Source organism: Mustela nigripes, chromosome 13, assembly GCF_022355385.1.
Source record: "Mustela nigripes isolate SB6536 chromosome 13, MUSNIG.SB6536, whole genome shotgun sequence".
In the NCBI taxonomy this organism is placed as follows: Eukaryota; Metazoa; Chordata; class Mammalia; order Carnivora; family Mustelidae; genus Mustela; species Mustela nigripes.
The window spans coordinates 3,976,273-3,993,839 of NC_081569.1; the positions used below are offsets into that span (position 1 = coordinate 3,976,273).

The 17,567-nt window shown below is 46.2% G+C and overlaps 1 protein-coding gene across 4 annotated transcripts in view; it reads left to right on the plus strand.

Moving 5' to 3' along the window:
- The window catches only part of FSD2 (fibronectin type III and SPRY domain containing 2), a 44,084-nt gene that overhangs the window by 4,655 nt on the left and 21,862 nt on the right, over positions 1 to 17,567 (plus strand). For 3 of the 4 annotated variants that reach the window (XM_059371482.1, XM_059371480.1, XM_059371481.1), the window contains 4 exons: positions 354 to 524; positions 15,427 to 15,472; positions 16,498 to 17,119; positions 17,250 to 17,345. In XM_059371482.1, coding sequence (XP_059227465.1) covers positions 16,535 to 17,119; positions 17,250 to 17,345 — 681 coding nt within the window. In that variant the 5' untranslated portion in view covers positions 354 to 524; positions 15,427 to 15,472; positions 16,498 to 16,534. The remainder of the gene's footprint in view (positions 1 to 353; positions 525 to 15,426; positions 15,473 to 16,497; positions 17,120 to 17,249; positions 17,346 to 17,567) is intronic. The other variant, XM_059371483.1, reaches the window with a different exon arrangement.

The window sequence follows — 17,567 nt, forward strand, 5'->3', positions numbered from 1 at the left end:
GAAAGGAATGGTGGAAGGAAAAAAAGCAAAATTGCATTTGTTTCCCTTCAGAGTTGTACTTGTTCAAAACAGTTCGGGAAAAGTCCTTCAGGCCAGGTGGAGGCCACCCGGCTCGAGGACTCTCAGAGGCCCTCCCTCCCTCTCTGCATGGCTCGCATCTGCCCCCACCCTCTGCACATGACCAGCCACCCAAGCAGCTCAGGGGAGCTACAGACCTCACATCCTCCCAGTAAATGAAGGAACTCAGGGGACAGCATGTGACCCCTCCTGGTGACACTTGAGTGCTAAGAAGTGCAAGACAGCCGCGGCAGGCCTATATTTGGGCTCTCACACACAACTGTTGCTATTTGCAGTGGGAGCTGGCTCATGTTACCATCACCTGTCACCTTCCATGCTCCAGTTACAGCCCTTGCTGTAAGCCAGGCAGGGACAGGCTGCGGGGCTTGAACAGGTGACCTGGAGGGAAATCCTTCTCCAGAGGCCTTGGAGGTCAAAGAAGAACCCGTGGACCCTGAAATCAGCAGGTAAGTTTCTGGGTGATCCTGTTCTTCTAATGCAAAGGGTATTACTTGGAAGTCAGTTACTTAATGGTGCAATGTTAATGCAATATTGTTCCTTTAGGGAAAGAGGTATCATCCTAAATTGCAGATGTGTAAATGGCAGTCAACAGTGGGAATGTTTTCTGTGCCCTCCTGGAGCACGGGCTCGCCTTGACTGAATGCGGTGTTGGTATGGGCTGTGAAAGCCTCTGTGGCTGCCGATTCCTGCAGTGTGCCCTTAAAGTATTTTTAGTGCAGGAGTCCATTTGCTAGAACAGTTTGGAACCTTGTGTAATATTCTCCTCTGGCTGCGGTAGCAGGCTGATAAACACATTTTATTTTAATCAGCATGTGTGTCCTGACAAATCGTAATTTCGTATTTTGATGGAAATACGGAGAAACCGAAGGACAATCATTTTTCACCTGTTACACATACCCGTCTCCCATGGAAAGTTTTCAGGTTTGGACTCTGCCTGTGAGAGCTGATTTGAACTATTCGTGTCACTCTACAGCCAACGCTTGATAGCAAGTTTCCTTAGTTGTGGCTCGAGAATTGCAAAGGGCTACCTGGGTGGGCTTCTGAAATTACAGGCAAAATTCTGTCGGTGCCCTAGGGGCTCACTTTTAGGGAGAGAATTCACAGCTTTCAATAGATTCCCAGAGGCGCTCGTGCCCCACAAGGTTACAGTCATTTGGGGGGGGGGGGCTTTTCTAATTAATGCACTGGGACACACCTCTCATATAAGACTTCGGCAAAAGCCTTTTTTGTTGTTTTGTTTTTTACTGCAGTCCTATGGCCTAGAGTAGAAGCTTTCAACTACTTTATTTTTTATAGGCTGTGACCTATTTATTTCTCTAAGGCTCAGTTTCATCATTTATAAAATGACAAATTCTTTTTTTTTTTTTAAGATTTTATGTATTTATTTGACAGAGAGATCCCAAGTAGGCAGAGAGGCAGGCAGAGAGGAGGAAGCAGGCTCTCTTCTGAGCAGAGAGCCCGATGCGGGGCTCGATCCCGGGATCGTGACCTGAGCCGAAGGCAGAGGCTTTAACCCACTGAGCCACCCAGGCGCCCCTAAAATGACAAATTCGTGTTAACCGTCCTTTCTTCCCCAATTCTGAATGTCTGGTCAGGCGCTGAAGGAGTCCAGACGCTGAGGCGGAACGGGCACGGCCGCTCTGCGGGGGTGTTGCAAACCTCCCATCTCGGTGCTGAGTGCCCAGACCAGTTTGTTTGTCTGTCCAAAGGGGAAACGCAGGTCTGGAAGAATCTGTGCTCGTTAGATTTGTTCTTGATGTTTCCCAGCCCTCTCGATTGCATAACAGTTTGATTTGGTGTTTCACTCTCCAGCTTCCCGTTGAAAGAATTGGTCAGCATGATTTATTGGTAATACAGAATTCTGGTTTTCTCCCTTTTGGTAGTGCACAGAAGTGTGTTCTTTTTAGCAGGCTGCCCTGGGGTCTGGAGGTGATACGGTTTCCTGGAGAGCTGGGTCCGGGGCCAGCTCTTCACCTGCTGTCTGAGGGCCCCTCCGTCCCTAGAGTTCCACACCTCTGCCCGGGGGCCCCCGGAAGCTCTTGCTATGAGAACCGGTGACCTCCTAGCCGACGTCTGGGCCTGGATGTGAGGCTCTTCTGTCCTGGTGCCTCCTCCCGACTTCAGTTGTTTTCCGGGGAGACAATGACCCCATAGCAGCCACGGGTGGCTCCTCCTTGCGAGGGCCACTGTGAGTCTTCACGTTCTTTTCTTTTTTTTTTTTTTAAGATTTTTTTTATTTTTATTTATTTGACAGAACACAAGTAGGCAGAGAGGCAGGCAGAGAGAGAGGAGGAAGCAGGCTCCCTGCTGAGCAGAGAGCCCGATGCGGGACTCGATCCCAGGACCCTGAGATCATGACCTGAGCCGAAGGCAGCGGCTTAACCCACTGAGCCACCCAGGTGCCCAGGACTTCCTTCTTTCTTACGGCTAAGTAATATTCCGTGGTTTTCCTTCTTTATCATCCATTTGTTGATGGACACTTCAGTTGTTTCTGTCCTGGCGGCTGTGAGGAACGCTCCAATGACCACAGGAGTAAAGATCTCCCTTTGAGATCCTGATTACATTTCGCTCATACATATGGTAGTTCTGTTCTTAATTTTTTGAAGAATTTCCATACTATTTTCCATAACAGCTGTGCCAGTTTACATTTCCAACAGTGTACAAGAGTTCCCTTTTCCCACATCCTCACCAACACTTGTTATCGCTTGTCTTCCGGGCTGACATTCTTTTTTTTTTTTTTTTTTTTTTAAGATTTTATTTATTTATTTGACAGACGGAGATCACAAGTAGGCAGAGAGGCAGGCAGAGAGAGAAGGGGAAGCAGGCTCCCTGCTGAGCAGAGAGCCCGATATGGGACTCGATCCCAGGACCCTGAGATCATGATCTGAGCTGAAGGCAGAGACTTTAACCCACTGAGCCACACAGGCGCCCCCAGGACTGCCATTCTAACAGGTGGGAGGTGCTATGTCATTGTGGGTTTTGAGGGGTTTTGTTTTGTTTTGCTTTTTGTTTGTTTTTAGGTAAGCTCCATGCCCAGCATGGAGCCCAACATGGGACTTGAACTCACAACCCTGAGATCAAAACCTGAGCTGAGGGGCTCTCTGCCTACTTATGATCTCTGTCTGTCAAATTTAAAAAAAGAAACAAACCTGAGCTGAGATCAAGAGTTGAATGCTGGGCACCTGGGTGGCTCAGTGGGTTAAGCCGCTGCCTTTGCCTCAGGTCATGATCTCAGGGTCCTGGGATCGAGCCCCGAATCGGGCTCTCTGCTCAGCAGGGAGCCTGCTTCCCTCTCTCTCTCTCTGCCTGCCTCTCTGTCTACTTGTGATCTCTCTCTGTCAAATAACTAAATAAAATCTTCTAAAAAAAATTTTTTTAAATAAATAAATAAATAAAAATTTAAAAAAGAGTCGAATGCTTAACTGACTGAGTGACCCAGCCATCCCCTCACTGTGGTTTTCACTTGCATTTCCCTGACAATGAGTGATGTTGAGTGCCTTTTCATGTGTCTGTTGGCCATGTGGATGTCAGAAAAGTGTTTGGTTATGTCCTCTGTCCATTTTTAATCAGATTATTGGGGTTTTTTTGCTATTGAGTTGTACAAATTACAAATTCCTTACATATTTTGGATATCAACTATCGTGTAAATAGTTTGCAAAATTTTCTCCTAGTTGCCTTTCCATTTGTTTGTTTCTTTTGCAGTGGAGTTATTTTTAGTTCGATGGTCTCCCACGTGTTTATTTTTGCTCTTATGGCTTGTATTTTTGGGGTCACATCCAGAGTGTTGTTGCCAAGACCGATGTCGAGGACCTTTTTCCCTTGTTTTCTTCTAGGAGTTTTATGGTTTCATATCTTACATTTAAGCCTTTAATCTACATCTGGAGTTAATTGGGGGAAGTGGTATAAAATAGGGGCCTGGTTTTATTTTTTTGCATGTGATTACCCAGTTTTCCCAGCACTATGTCCTTTCCCACAACGGGGTCATTCTGATTAGCTAGGTGGCCACACTTGCAGGAGAGCAAAGGCTCAGAGCCCCTTAGGACGGAAGGCTTGGACTGTGTTGTTGACCAGTAAGAGATGTGGGGGTCACAGGCTGGATTAGGGCAGGGGAGAAGGCAAAGTGGCGTTTCCCCAGCTGGGTGGCCCCTTTGGCCTCAGGAACCATGGAAGAGAGATGCAAGCTGAGGTGGGGCTGTTGCACGTGTACTCAGGAGTGTCTTGCAATCCTTTGGGTCTGGTACATGTGTGGGGCTGTAGAGGGAAGGTTTCTTGGTCCATCTCAATGCTGGTTTTGCTGGGATGCAGACCCATCGTAGGGAGCTGGGTCCTACTTCACCTGAAGCTACGCTTCCCCATCCCTAAAACAAGCTACGTTGTGACGAGGTGCCAGGACTGCCCCAGCCAGAGTCTAACGGTGGGCAGGGCTCTTACAAGTAACCCCAAAGAACATCCAGGCTCTGCGATCTTCATAAATCGCAGGTGCTAGGGAGACCCCAAAGCTGCTTGCTTTGTGATGCTGACTCTGGGAACAATCGTTATTCATCGCCTCCTCCAGCCCAGGCGTAGACCAGGTCCCCGTGGACCTGCTGGTGGACCAGGACACAGTGGAGCTAGTACCTCGGGCCTCAGTCCTGCGTGGTCATAGCCATGGTACTCAGCCTCGCCGCACATTACTGATTCTTGCCACTGTTGTCTGTGTAAAGAGTTTCAGAGCCTTCAAGAATGGGACCGAAGTGTTCCTGAACCCTGATGTGATGTGCACTGTCTCGGAGTCAGGGGAGTAAAGTTTCCTTATGGATCCAGACCCCAGAAGCCAGTTGTATGCCTGGTATGCAGCGAGGGGGTGTTCGTTGTCTCTGTCGCTCCTGGCTGCTGGGAGTCCGCTGCTCTGGCTGGTGCTGCCGGGGGAAGTGAAACAAGAGCATCCTGTGCGGACTTCAGAGCGGGGCAGGCAAGAGGCAAGAGTCCCAGGGACTCCCCAGGGCAGAGCCTGAGTCGTCCATTCCCACTGTCCCCCCACGCGCAGAGAAGGCCAGTCAGCGGCTGTGTTTTGTCTTGCCGTCAGCATGAGCTGAGGTGAGCCCATGGCGGGGGTGTGAGAGACCTCCAAGGAGGGTTATTGCCCTGATTAAGTTGGAAGAGTGACATTTGGGACAGAGCCCAGATGAAGAGAGGTGGCTGGGGACGTCCCCAGGTTAAGGGTAGAGCGGGTCTCCCTCCCTGGCATCCAGAATCTACTCTGACTCTTCCCGAAGTAAGGCCAGATGGGGGACGGGGGTCAGTCCTCTGTGCTCCTAACTGCCCCCCCTAACCTTTCCCTGTGCTCATAGGACAGACCTGGGGGGCGGGGCTCAGGCAGCAAGAGGAGCTGGCAGCGAGCTCCGAGCGTGAGAAGGGAGGGCTGGGCCCCGAGGGCAAAGGGCCCTCTCTGGGTCAAGTTCTTTTCCCTGACAGCGTAGGTGGGACAGCTGAGTGATCCTTGGTCTCTGCAGACAGAGCAGACGAAAAGATACGAAACCGAAACCGAAGGCCCGTAGAGGAATGTGCAGGGAGGGGCTCAGGACCCAGTCAGTGGCGTTAAAGGCAGAGCACAGAGAAAGTGGATTCTCCAAGAGGGTGTCAGCTCCCTGGGACTTCAGGCATCTGCTGGCGTGGCCTGTGGGGGTGATCACAGGCTCGTGGCTCGGGAAATAGCATGTGTGTTGTCATGTCCCACCAGAGTGGAGAAAGTGAGAGGCAATGAGCTCCACCCAGCCGTGTCAGATGTGGGAGAATGAGAATGTTCAGGAAGGCTGCGGCTTCTCTAAACTTCTGCCTGTGCTTGGAGCAGAGGTCGGGGCTAGAGACAAGGATTTGGGCCACTGGCAGAGAGGGGGCCGTGGAGCCACAAGAGTGGACAGAATCACCTGGCGCAAGTGAGTGGGAGGAGGGGGGCAGGAATGGAAGCCTGGGAAAGGCCCGTGTGGGGAGCAGCCCAGTGGGGGACCGTCCTGAGAGCAGACGGCAGGCTGAGCCGGGTCAGCAGGGTCGAAAGTCACAGAACAGCCGGCAGAACATGGGCCAGTGTCCGTGGATCTCACAATTAGGGCAGCAGAAAACGCTGTATTTTTTAAAAGGCAATCAAAACCAGAGAAAATGGAAAGCAACCTGAATGGCATTTTTTACATAGCTTTGGGGTAGGTATTGAAAGGATAGTCTATCAACAGCGAGGAGTCCCTCACTGCGGAAGGACCAGCACTGTGGGTCAGGGAGGCGCTGCCCCTGACTCCAAGGGGTTAGACAGACAGCTGTCTGCTGGCTCTGATCCCACAGTGGAAACTAAGGCGGGGGGCTGTTTGACTCATCCTGATGGTTATGGTGGGGGTGGGGGAGTGCTAAACTCGGTCTTTCCATTTTTTAAAATTTTGTTATTTTCCTCCAAAATGTACTGCATATGTACCATGTTGGAACGGTTTAGTAATGGTAGTTTTCAATTTTTACCTTTTTAAAGATTTTATTTATTTATTTGAGCGAGAGAGAGAGTACAGGTGGGGGAAAGGCAGAGGGAGAAGGACAAGCAGACCCCCCACTGAGCAGGGAGGCTGATGATGCGGGGCTCGATCCCAGGACCCCAGGATCATGACCTGAACTGAAGGCAGTTGCTTTCACTAACTAAGCTTCCCAGGTGCCCCAGTAATGGTGGTTTTTTTAAAAAGCATTAGGTTTACCACAATTCATTGTTAAAGGGGGCATTAGGAACTGGATTGTGGGGTTGCTTACACAACTTGAGAAATTTACTAAAAACTGTTGAATCATGCACCTAAAACAGGTGAATTTTATGGTATATAAAGTTATATTGAATTTATAATTCAATAAAGTTATTTTCAAGATAATTAGTGAGTAAGTTAAGCAGTTCACAGAATTCCTGGTTTTATGTAGGAATGCGTTTTTGATAAAGACTTGTACAGGCTAATTAGAATGGTAGAACAGTTCAGTGGGTAGAAATTTCAGTCAGTATTTGGACATCAACTGCACCTGTTGTGACTTGTACAGTTAAATGAAATAAAATAATAATAACAACTGGTTCTCTAAACCAAAAAGGTCGTTCTAAGGGGCGCCTGGGTGGATCAGTCAATTGGATGACTGATTCTTGATCTCAGCTTAGGTCATGATCTCAGGGTTCTGGAATCAAACCCTGTGTTGGGCTCTGCACACAGTGGGGAGTCTGCTTGAGATTCTCTTCCTCTGCCCCTCCCCCTGCTTGTGCATGCTCTCTCTCTCTAATAAATAAATCTTTAAAACAAAGGTCATCCTTTTTTGTGTATGGATTAGTGGTCTTCAATTTTTTTTGGCTCATGACCTCCCTTAGAACCTTTATATTATCTAAAAATTTTTATCAAGTTTAAATAACCTTGTATTAAGTGATAGTTTCTCATATATGATACCAGAAATACAAGCTAAAAGAAAAAAAATAGAAAATTGGACTACATCCAAATTAAAAACTTCTGTGCTTCTAAAGGACACCTTCAAGAAAGTGAAAAGATAATTTACAGAGTGAGAGAAAATATTTGCAAATCAAACATCTGATAAAGGACTTATATCCAGAATTTATAAAGAACTCTGACAATTCAACAATAAATAGGGGTGCCTGGGTGGCTCAGTCAGTTAAACATCTGCCTGCCACTGAGATCTTGATTTAGGGTCCTGAGATCGAGACCTGATCGAGACCTGCTTCTCCCTCTGTATCTGGCCATTCCCCTGCAAGTGCTTGTGCTCTCTCTCAAGTAAATTAAAAATAAACAAACAAACTAAAAAACTTCAACAATAAGTGGATAGATAACCCAATTTGCAAATGGATGTATTAAAGTTCTCCAGAGAAACTGAATCCAATATGGGGGAGAGAGGTACATGTATGTGTATAAAGAATATGAGAGAGACATGTATCTTAAGGAATGAGCTCATGCAGTTACGGATGCTGGCAAGTGCAAAACCTGCAGGGTGGGCCCGCCTTATGGAGACCTAGGCGAGAGCCAACACTGCAGTTCAAGTCTGAAGGCCACATGCTGGTAGAATTCCTTCTTGCTTAAGGCAGAGCCATCTTTGTTCTGTTCAGCTCTACGACTGATTAGAAGGACCCAGTGATGTTACGGAGGACAATCCGATCTACCCCAAGTCCACCAACTTAAAAGTCAATCTCATGAGCAAATAGAGACAAAAAGTAGATGGTCATTATCAGGGGCCGGGGGAGTAACTGCCAATGAGTATGTAGTTTTGGGAGGTGATGAGTGTTCTGGAATTGGACATCAGTGATGAGCCCATAACTCTACATTTATTAAAATATTAACTTGTACACTTTTTAAAAAAAAGATTTATTTATTTGGGGGAGGGAGCACGCAAGTTGGGGGAGGGGCAGAGGGAGAGAATCTTCAAGCAGACTCCCTACTGAGCATGGAGCCCAATGCGGGGGCTCAATCTCATGACCCTGAGATCATAACCTGAGCCAAAACCAAGAGTCTGACTTAACCAACTGAGCCATCCAGGCATCTCTAAATTGTACACTTTAAAAGTGGAACCTTATGGTGTGTAAATTATATCTTAAACCATTAGTTTAAAAAGTACTAGTAGTTTTAAAAGATGCACTTTCTGACATGCTATAAATCTTTACATTTCCGAATAAAACTATTTTATAACTCTTAAATTTATTTAATGGACTCTTAAATACTACTGTAGTTTGCTGCCCTTCATCAAGTGTGCTAAAAAATGCAACAAAAGCTCTTATGGAGCACCTGGGTGGCTCCATTGGTTGAGAATCCAACTCTTGATTCAGCTCAGGTCGTGATCTCAGGGTCGTGAGGTTGAGTCTCATGTCGGGCTCTAGGCTCAGCATCGAGTCTGCTTAGGATTCTCTTTCCCTCTCTCTCTTCCCCTCCCACTCATACTACTCTCTCTCTCTCAAATAAATAAATCTTTAAAAAACAAACAAACAACTCTTTTAGGGGTGCCTGGGTGGCTCAATCAGTTAAGCGTCTGCCTTCAGCTCAGGTCATGATCCCAGGGTCCTGAGATCAAGCCCTGCATCGGGCTCCCTGCTCAGCAGAGAGCCTGCTTCTCCCTCTCCCTCTGCCTGCTGTTCTGCCTACTTGTGTGCTCTCTCATTCTCTCTTTCTCTCTCTATCTCTCAAATAAACAAATAAATAAATCTTTAAAAAAAAAACCTTTTATAACATTAGAAATTTTACCTTGTTCTTTTTTTCTTCTTGAGCTTGTGTTTACATTTAACTTTTCAGAAGAGAAGTTTTAGAGTTTTGTCCTAATGTATTGTTTTTCTATATTTAGAAAGTCTTATTGATCATCTATGAGACTTCTCTACAAAAAAAAAATACATGCATGGGATTTAAATTTTTTTATTTTCCTGGAACCATAAGGCTCTAAATGGTAACCTCTTTTTTCTTCTGGATTAATTTATCAAAACAATTTGTAGGCACATATGAGCAAAACAACATACATTACTAATTTTGACAAATGCTAAACAAAACAAATGTGAAATGGAAATGCATCTCTTGGTGAGCTGGGTAGGGCTTTTCTTTTTTTTACAAGTTAATTCACATTTTCATGTATGAATTATTACATGCAATTACAAATTATATTATTATAGCACTATCATTCAACTCTTTGAACTCTTTCCGAAATGTATGCCAAAAATTACATAGTCGTCTATTGTGAAAAATCATTTTTAGTCATAGGTCAGCTGACACTTGATTAGTTCCTCCTTCAGTTTTGTTGAAAGCAAAGAATTGGAAACCCCTTAGCTTACAAAAGAATGTTTCTTTTCCTTCCCTGGCTGCTCTCCTGACCCACGCAAACTGTGCGGGATGATAAGTGGTTATTATTTGTTGTGGAGCGAGTAATACACTGTTCCTTCTCTCCACCTGGCCATCCCCTCCCACTCCTTTTGTCTCATTCCAGTTCCTACAAGGGGTAGCATTTATACCATCGATCTGCAGACTACAACATCTGTACATAGACTTTCTAAGGGATATGTGGATGGGGATAATTTTTAGAGTATTAGATTCCAGATGCTTAACATAATACTTAATCTTCCCCAGAGCTGCTCTCTCCTGAAATAAGCCAGCTGTTGAGGCTTCATGCAGGTTCTGTGTTCACAATATCCCTTCCTCTCTTTGTTACAAAAGTAAAACTGCACCCTCTCGCTTTTGAAGATTACATTGCCCTGTAAGATTTCATGGCCTTGGAATTTAAAAACCTCTAGTGGGGGGCATCTGGGTGACTCAGTTGAGCTAGTGTTCAACATTTGCTTTTGGCTTAGGTCCTGATCTCAGGGTCCTGGGGTCGAGCCCCCATGATCCTGCTTGGATTCTCTCTCTCCCTCTGCCCCTCCCCCAACTCATGGGTTTTCTCTCTCTCTCTCTCTCTCATAAATAGATAAATCTTTATTTTTTAAAAAATGCTTTATTTGTTTGACAGAGATGACAAGTAGGCAGAGGCAGACAGAGAGAGCGGGGGAAGCAGGCTCCCTGCTGAGCAGAGAGCCCGATGCGGGGCTCAATCCCAGGACCCTGAGATCATGACCCGGGCCGAAGGCAGAGGCTTTAACCCACTGAGCCACCCAGGTGCCCCAAATAGATAAATCTTTAAAAACATAAAATAAGTAATAACCTCCAGGCTGAGTGGAAGGACAATTTGAAGTATTGATATCAGTGTTACTAGAGATAAAGAGGAGCATTTTATAATAAAAGGGGTCAGTCCATCAAGAATACATGGCAATTATAAATGTACATGCAGGGAGCCTGGGTGCCACTGGTGGTTGAGCATCTGACTCTTGGTTTCAGCTCAGGTCATGATCTTAGGGTCGTGAGATCAAGCCCCTTGTCAGGCTTCATGCTCAGCACAGAGTCTGCTCCTCTCCCCCACCTCTCTCTCTCTCTCACTCTAAAATAAATAAACGAGTCTTAAAAATAAATGTATATGTGGGGTGCCTGGGTGGCTCAGTGGGTTAAAGCCTCTGCCTTTGGCTTGGGTCAAGATCCCAGGGTCCTGGGATCGAGCCCCGCATTGGGCTCTCTGCTCAGCAGGGAGCCTGCTTCCTTCTCTCTCTGCCTGTCTTTCTGCCTACTTGTGATCTCTGTGTGTCAAATAAATAAATAAAAATCTTTAAAAAAAAATAGAAAATAAATGTATATGTACCTAACAACAGGGCACCAAAATACATGAAGCAAAAAGTGACATAAATGGAGAAAGAGACAACTCAGCAATATCAGTTGGAGACCTCAGTACTCCACTTTTGATAACAGGATGACTAAGAAGAAAATAAATAAGGAAATAGGGACTCAAATAACACTATAAACCAGCTGGACAACACAAACGTCTAGAAAACACTCCCCCCAACAACTGGAATACACATGCTTCTCTAGGCATATCGAACATCCTCCAGGATAAACCAAATGCTAAAATAAGCATCCATAAATTTAACAGGATAGAAATAATGAAAAAATATGTAATCTGACCACAATGAGATACTATTAGAAGTCAATAACAGAGAAATTTGGGATGTCACAAATATGTGGAAATTAAAAATATACTCCTAAATAATCAACATATCAAAGAAGAAAGCAAAAGGGAAATCAGAAGATAATTCAAGGTGAATAAAAGTAAAAATAAAACATACCAAAAGTTTTGCCACATTATTGGGATGTGGCAAAAGTGGTGCTTAGAGGGAAATTTATAGTTATAAATACCTGTATTTAAAAAGAAGATCTTAAATCAACAACCTAACTTGCCACTTTAAAACACTGAGAAAAGAACAGCAAACAGAACAAAGCAAGTAGAAAGAAGGAAGTATTAAATATTATAGTGAAAATTTATGAAGAGGGGAATAGAAAAACAAATGAGAAAAATCCAAGAAAACCAAAAGCTACTTCTTTAAAGACATCAGCAAAGCTGACAAGCTTTTACTTAGGCTGATCAAGAGAAAAAAAGAGAAGACTCACATCACTAGAATCAGAAATGAAAGAGGGGACATTATTACCAAACTACCAGAAATAAAGTAGTTAAAAAGAAGACCATGAACAGTTGTATTCCAGTAAATTAAATAAATGAAATGAACAAATTCTTGGAAAGACACAAACTACCAAAAGACTCAAGAAGAAATTGACAACTATTGGCCTATGTAAAATAGGCTGAATTAATAATAAGGGGAAAAAATCACAAAGAAAAACCCAGATAGCTTCACTAGTGAGTTACGAAACATTTAAAGAAAAATTAATGCCAAGTCTTCACAAGTTCTTCCAAAAAAAGTAGAAGAGAAGGAATATTTCCCAACTTACTCTGCAAGGCCATTATCTCCCTTACATCAAAGCCAAACAAAGACATTACAAAAAGAGAAAACTACAGGCTAATATTTCTTAGGAATATGAATGCAGAATTCCTCAAAAAATACTGGCAAACTGAATCTAGTAAACATATATATATATGATATATATTGGGATATATATATATCTATATATATATCATATATATCATATATATATATAGGGATATATATCCCAATATATGATATATATATCATATATTGGGATATATATATATTTATCCCAATATATATCATATATATATATATATATATATATCCAAAACATCATGACCAAGTGGGATTTATCCCAGGAATGCAAGGTTGGCTTAACCTCAGAGTTTTCAGCAAGTTCTTAGATATGACACCAAAAGCACTTTGGTGCTTCAGAGGACACCATCTATAAAGAGGGAAGTGCCTGGCTGGCTCATTTGGTAGTATGTGTGATTCTTGATCTTGGGATCATGAGTTTGAGCCCCAGATTGAGTGTGGAGCCTAAGTATTTTTTAAAAAAAATTTTTAAATGGGGGCATGTGGGTCACTGAGTTGGTTAAGCATTTGCCTTCAGCTTGGGTCATGATCCGGGGGTCCTGGGATTGAGCCCCGCATCAGGCTCCCTGTTCAGTGGGGCATCAGCTTCTCCCTTTCCCTCAGCCTGCTGTCCCACCTGCTTGTGCTCTCTCTTTCTCTGTGTCAAATAAATAAAATCTTTTTTTTTTTTAAGATTTTCTTTATTTAGTTGACAGAGACACAGTGAGAGAGGGAAGGCAAGAAGGGGAGTGGGAACAGGAGAAGCAGGCTTCCCGCTGAGCAGGGATCCCAGTGCAGGGCTGGATCCTAGGACCCTGGGATATGACTTGATCTGAAGGCAGACACTTAACAACTGAACCACCCAGGTGCCCCAAATAAATAAAACCTTTTAAAAATAATAATAATAATAAAATAGAAAGATAACCTACAAGATGGGAGAAAATATTTGCAAATTATGTTCTAATAATGGACTATCTCGAGAATACATAAAGAAATTTTACAAATAACCCAGTTAAAAATGGGCAGACTATTTCAATAGACAGTTCTCCAAAGAAGACATACAAATGGCCAGTAAACGCATGAAAAAATACCTGTTATCAGTCTTCATCAGGGAGATGCAAATCAAAACCACAATGACATACTATTTCACACCCTCTGGGATGGCTGTAATCAAAAAGTCAGATAATAGCAAGTTTTAACAGGGCTGTGGTAGAATCTGAGCCTTTGTACACTGCTCATAGGAATGTAAAATGGCCCGGCCACTTTGGAAAACAATCAGATAGTTCCTCAGACAGTTAGACGTAGGGTTACCCTATGATCCAGCAACCCCACTTCTAGGTATTTATCCAAGAGAGATGAAAACATATAGCCACACGAAAACCTGTACACAAACATTTTAGCAGTATTACTTGTGATAGTCAAAGGGTGAAAACAACCCAAATGAAAAGGGAAACATGCAGGGGAGCCTGGGCAGTGCTGTGGGTTGAGTATCCAACTCTTGGTTTTGGCTCAGATGGTGATCTCAGGGTCATGAGATCAACCGCATTGGGCTCCACACTCAGTGGGGAGTCTGCTTAAGTTTCTCTCTCCCTCTGCCCCTTCCTGCCACACACTCTCTCTCTTGCTTTTGGCTCAGGTCATGATCTCAGGGTCGTGAGATCGAGCCCCACATTGGGTGCCATGATCAGTGGGGAGTTTCCTTGAAGATTCTCTCCCTCTGCCCTTCCCCTCACTTGTGTGCTCCTTCCCTTCTCTCTCTCTCTCTCTTAAATAAATAAATCTTTAAAAACAGGGAAATGTGCAAATAAGCTGATGAGGGTTAATAAAACACAATGTGCCCACACAATAGAACATTATCTAGCTCTAAAAAGCAGTGAGTACTGACACATGCTCTAACACGGGTGAGTCTTGAAAACATTGTTATGAACGGAGCCAGTCACAAAGGACAGTATATTATATGATCCCACTGATGTGATTCCAATATATGATTCCATTTATAAGTCAATAGAGACAAAGTAGATTAGCGGTTGCTTAGGGCTGGTGGAAGTGAGGGGTTGTGGGTGGTGAGAGCTGAAGAGTACAGTGTTTCTTTGTGAGTGGATGAAAATGGCCTAAAATGGACTGTGGCCATGGGTGCTCGTTTTCGCGAATACACCAAAAGCTCTTGAAGTATGCACTTCTGACAGGAGCATTGTATGGTGTGTGACTCCTGTGTCCGTAAAACTATCATAAAGAACAGTCTGGCATAATGGCAGTTGTGTGCCCAGAAGAAAGGAGGGACTGTGGAGTCCAGCAGACTGAGTAGGCCACATCCTCCAGGAGGCAGGCACCAAGTGGGACTGGATACACCAGGATTTTAGTAGGGCAAGCCCGTGTCCGGGATGAAATGGGGGGGAGATGGGAGAGGCTGAGAGAGCCGTCAGCCGGTGACGCAGCCCGGCCCCGAGGGAGGGAGGGAGGTTGGTTTGGAGCAGTCCCCCCAGCCTGCCGCACACCCTAAAAAAGCCTTAGCAAGGCCGTCAAGGAGCCCTCCGGCCAAAATCTGCCCTCAGAGGAGTTTCGTGTCAAACTGCTCTGCCTTAGTGTCCCTGCTGCACTCTGTCGCTGGATGGAGATGCCCGTGTGAAGTGTGTCCTCCGTGCGGTGAGATGACATTTTCAGAGCGCAGCTGGACACCCAGTCACCTCAGCTCCCTGTACCCGGACATCCATCAGGCACAGTCTCAGGGCCGCCACACAGACTAAGGTTCAAATCCCAGCCTAACAACTTCCTCAGCACAGGACGTTGCTCCAGATAGCCTGTCTGAGCCACAGTTTTGTCATCTGTAAAATGAGGGCAATTGCAGTGCCTACCACACGGGGGTATGCCTAAAACCTGCTGAGCCTGGAGAAAGCATGCAGTAAGTGCTCAATAAGTAGGAGCCACTCCCTATGTTGTATTTACTACTTCTACCATTTATTATTTCTTTCTAGATTTTACGAACCGCCATTAAAGGGTAAACATCGCAGTCTCTGTAGAGTAAGTGTTCTGTTTATTTTACTTAATGTCACACCGTAAGTCTTTCGCAAGTTATCATCTGCTCTCCCTAGTGTTTTAAAGTCTGCGTTGTGTTCTATAGAGTAGGTGTATCCTAGCTCAGTTAACCGTTCTCCTAATCACTAGGGTTTTACTTTTTGTTTTCCTGTCATAAAAATTTTTATGGACACTGGGTGGCTCGGTGGGGTGAGTGTCCAACTGTTGATTTTGGCTCAGGTCATGATCTCGGGGTTGGGAGATTGAGCCCCGTGTTGGGCTCAGCGCTGGGTGTGGAGCCTGCTCCAGATTCTTTCTCGGCCTCTCCCTCTGCCCCTCCCTCCAAAAATATTTGCGGTGGGTATATTTTATAAAAACATTTTCCCCCTGTATTGGATATTTCCCTTCGGGATCCTGATGAGAATTACTAGCTCAAAGATTGGGGACATTGTTAAGGCTCCTGGTCCATGCTACCCAGTTTGTCCTCTGGAAAGGGGGGGCTCGTGTGCACTCCACCCACAGGTCCCCAGAGCCCTCCTGTCTCTGGGCCCTACCCAGCCTTGGGGAATCGTGTATTTTAAAATATTTGCTTACTGAGAAGGCGAAAATGGCATCTTACTTATTTGTTATCTGTCACTTATAAGGGTGGACCATTTCCCAGTGGTTTTGCCCAAGTGATTACTTCATGGATTGTCCTTGCACACTAATTTATTACAATCTTAATTTTTTTCCCACCAATTTATACTGTATGTTTAGTCATTCTTGCGGAGACACTTCCCATTATTTGGCCTCTGTTTGAGTCAGGAGGGACCTATTGACCTTTCTCTGGTAATTTCTGGCCCCGTTTAAGCTTAGAAAGCCCCTCCTTCCTGGAGAAGGTCAACCACTCTTCCTGGATGATTCAAAGTAAAACTGCAGCTGAGCTGCTCGGGCGATGTTTTAAACATTGGGAGTGAGTGGAGCCCATCCAGCGGCCGTTCACTGGGATGGCTTTCTGGTAAGCGGGGTCCCTCCCTCTCCCTGTGTCCTAGGAGCCGTGCGGGAGGAGCCCACAGGTGCAGAAGCGCCATGGATGGGAAGGCTGCGGGGGCTCCCCCGGACTTCCACTTCTACCCCTTGGATCTGTATGACCCCGAGGACCGGCTGCACCCCTTCCCAGAAGGGGCCACGCGGACAGGAAGGGAAGTCTACGCTGAGATGGCTGAGGAGGCCAGCGACCCCGGGAGCGTGGCCCTGGGAAAGGCCCCGAGAGCCCTGGAGGAGGAGGTGGACGAGCTGGTGCATCTGTACGCCCTCGGGGGTGCGGGCGAGTGGGGCTCCGAGCTGGCGGACGGGAGCGCTCCCTGCACGGAGGTTCCAGAGCATCTGCCGCTTGGGGCGCAGAGGGACTGGCAAAGGGGGCCCGAGGCCGGGGAGCGCGGCTGCGTGGGCTGGGGCGCCACCGGCCCGGGCCTGCGAGAGGCCTACAGGTACGCGCACGGCCGGGCCAGCGAGGAGTACGAGTGCTACGTCATCCCCGAGGAGGAGGACGAGGACGAAGCCGCCCTGGTCTTCTGCGTCACCTGCAAGGCTCCAGTAAGGGCGCTGGAGGTTTCGGACGAGCACAGGGAGCACGAGGTGACGGCCCTCGACAAGGCCCTGGAGAGCGCCAAGGTGAGCAGCTGGGCTCCGTGGCTCTGTGGCTCGGGCCTGCGCACCCGGGCGGGCAGGCAGAGGCGGAAGGGAAAGGCCTGCTCGGGAGGGAGGAGAGCACTAACGCTGCTTGCCGACCTCTGTTCGCCAGGATGAAGTCCACAAAAACATGTTCAAACTGGAAAAGCAGATTCTCGAGATGGAGAATTTTGCAAATCACTTGGAGGAGGTTTTCATCACGGTGGAGGTACGAGCGGGTGTAGAAGCGGTCTCCGGTGCACACGTGCCGCAGGCGGCCGGGTCAGCGGCTGTGACCCTGCGAGTCCCGGAATCTGCGCCGACTTCCCGCCCTGTCTTTCCAGGGCACGTTGGGGATGTACCTCATGGAGCCCCTTACCTGCCCGCCTTCCCTCCTGAACCCCGCACTCTCCTCTATCTGGCCTCAGCCGTGCTCAGCGGTTGGGCTCTT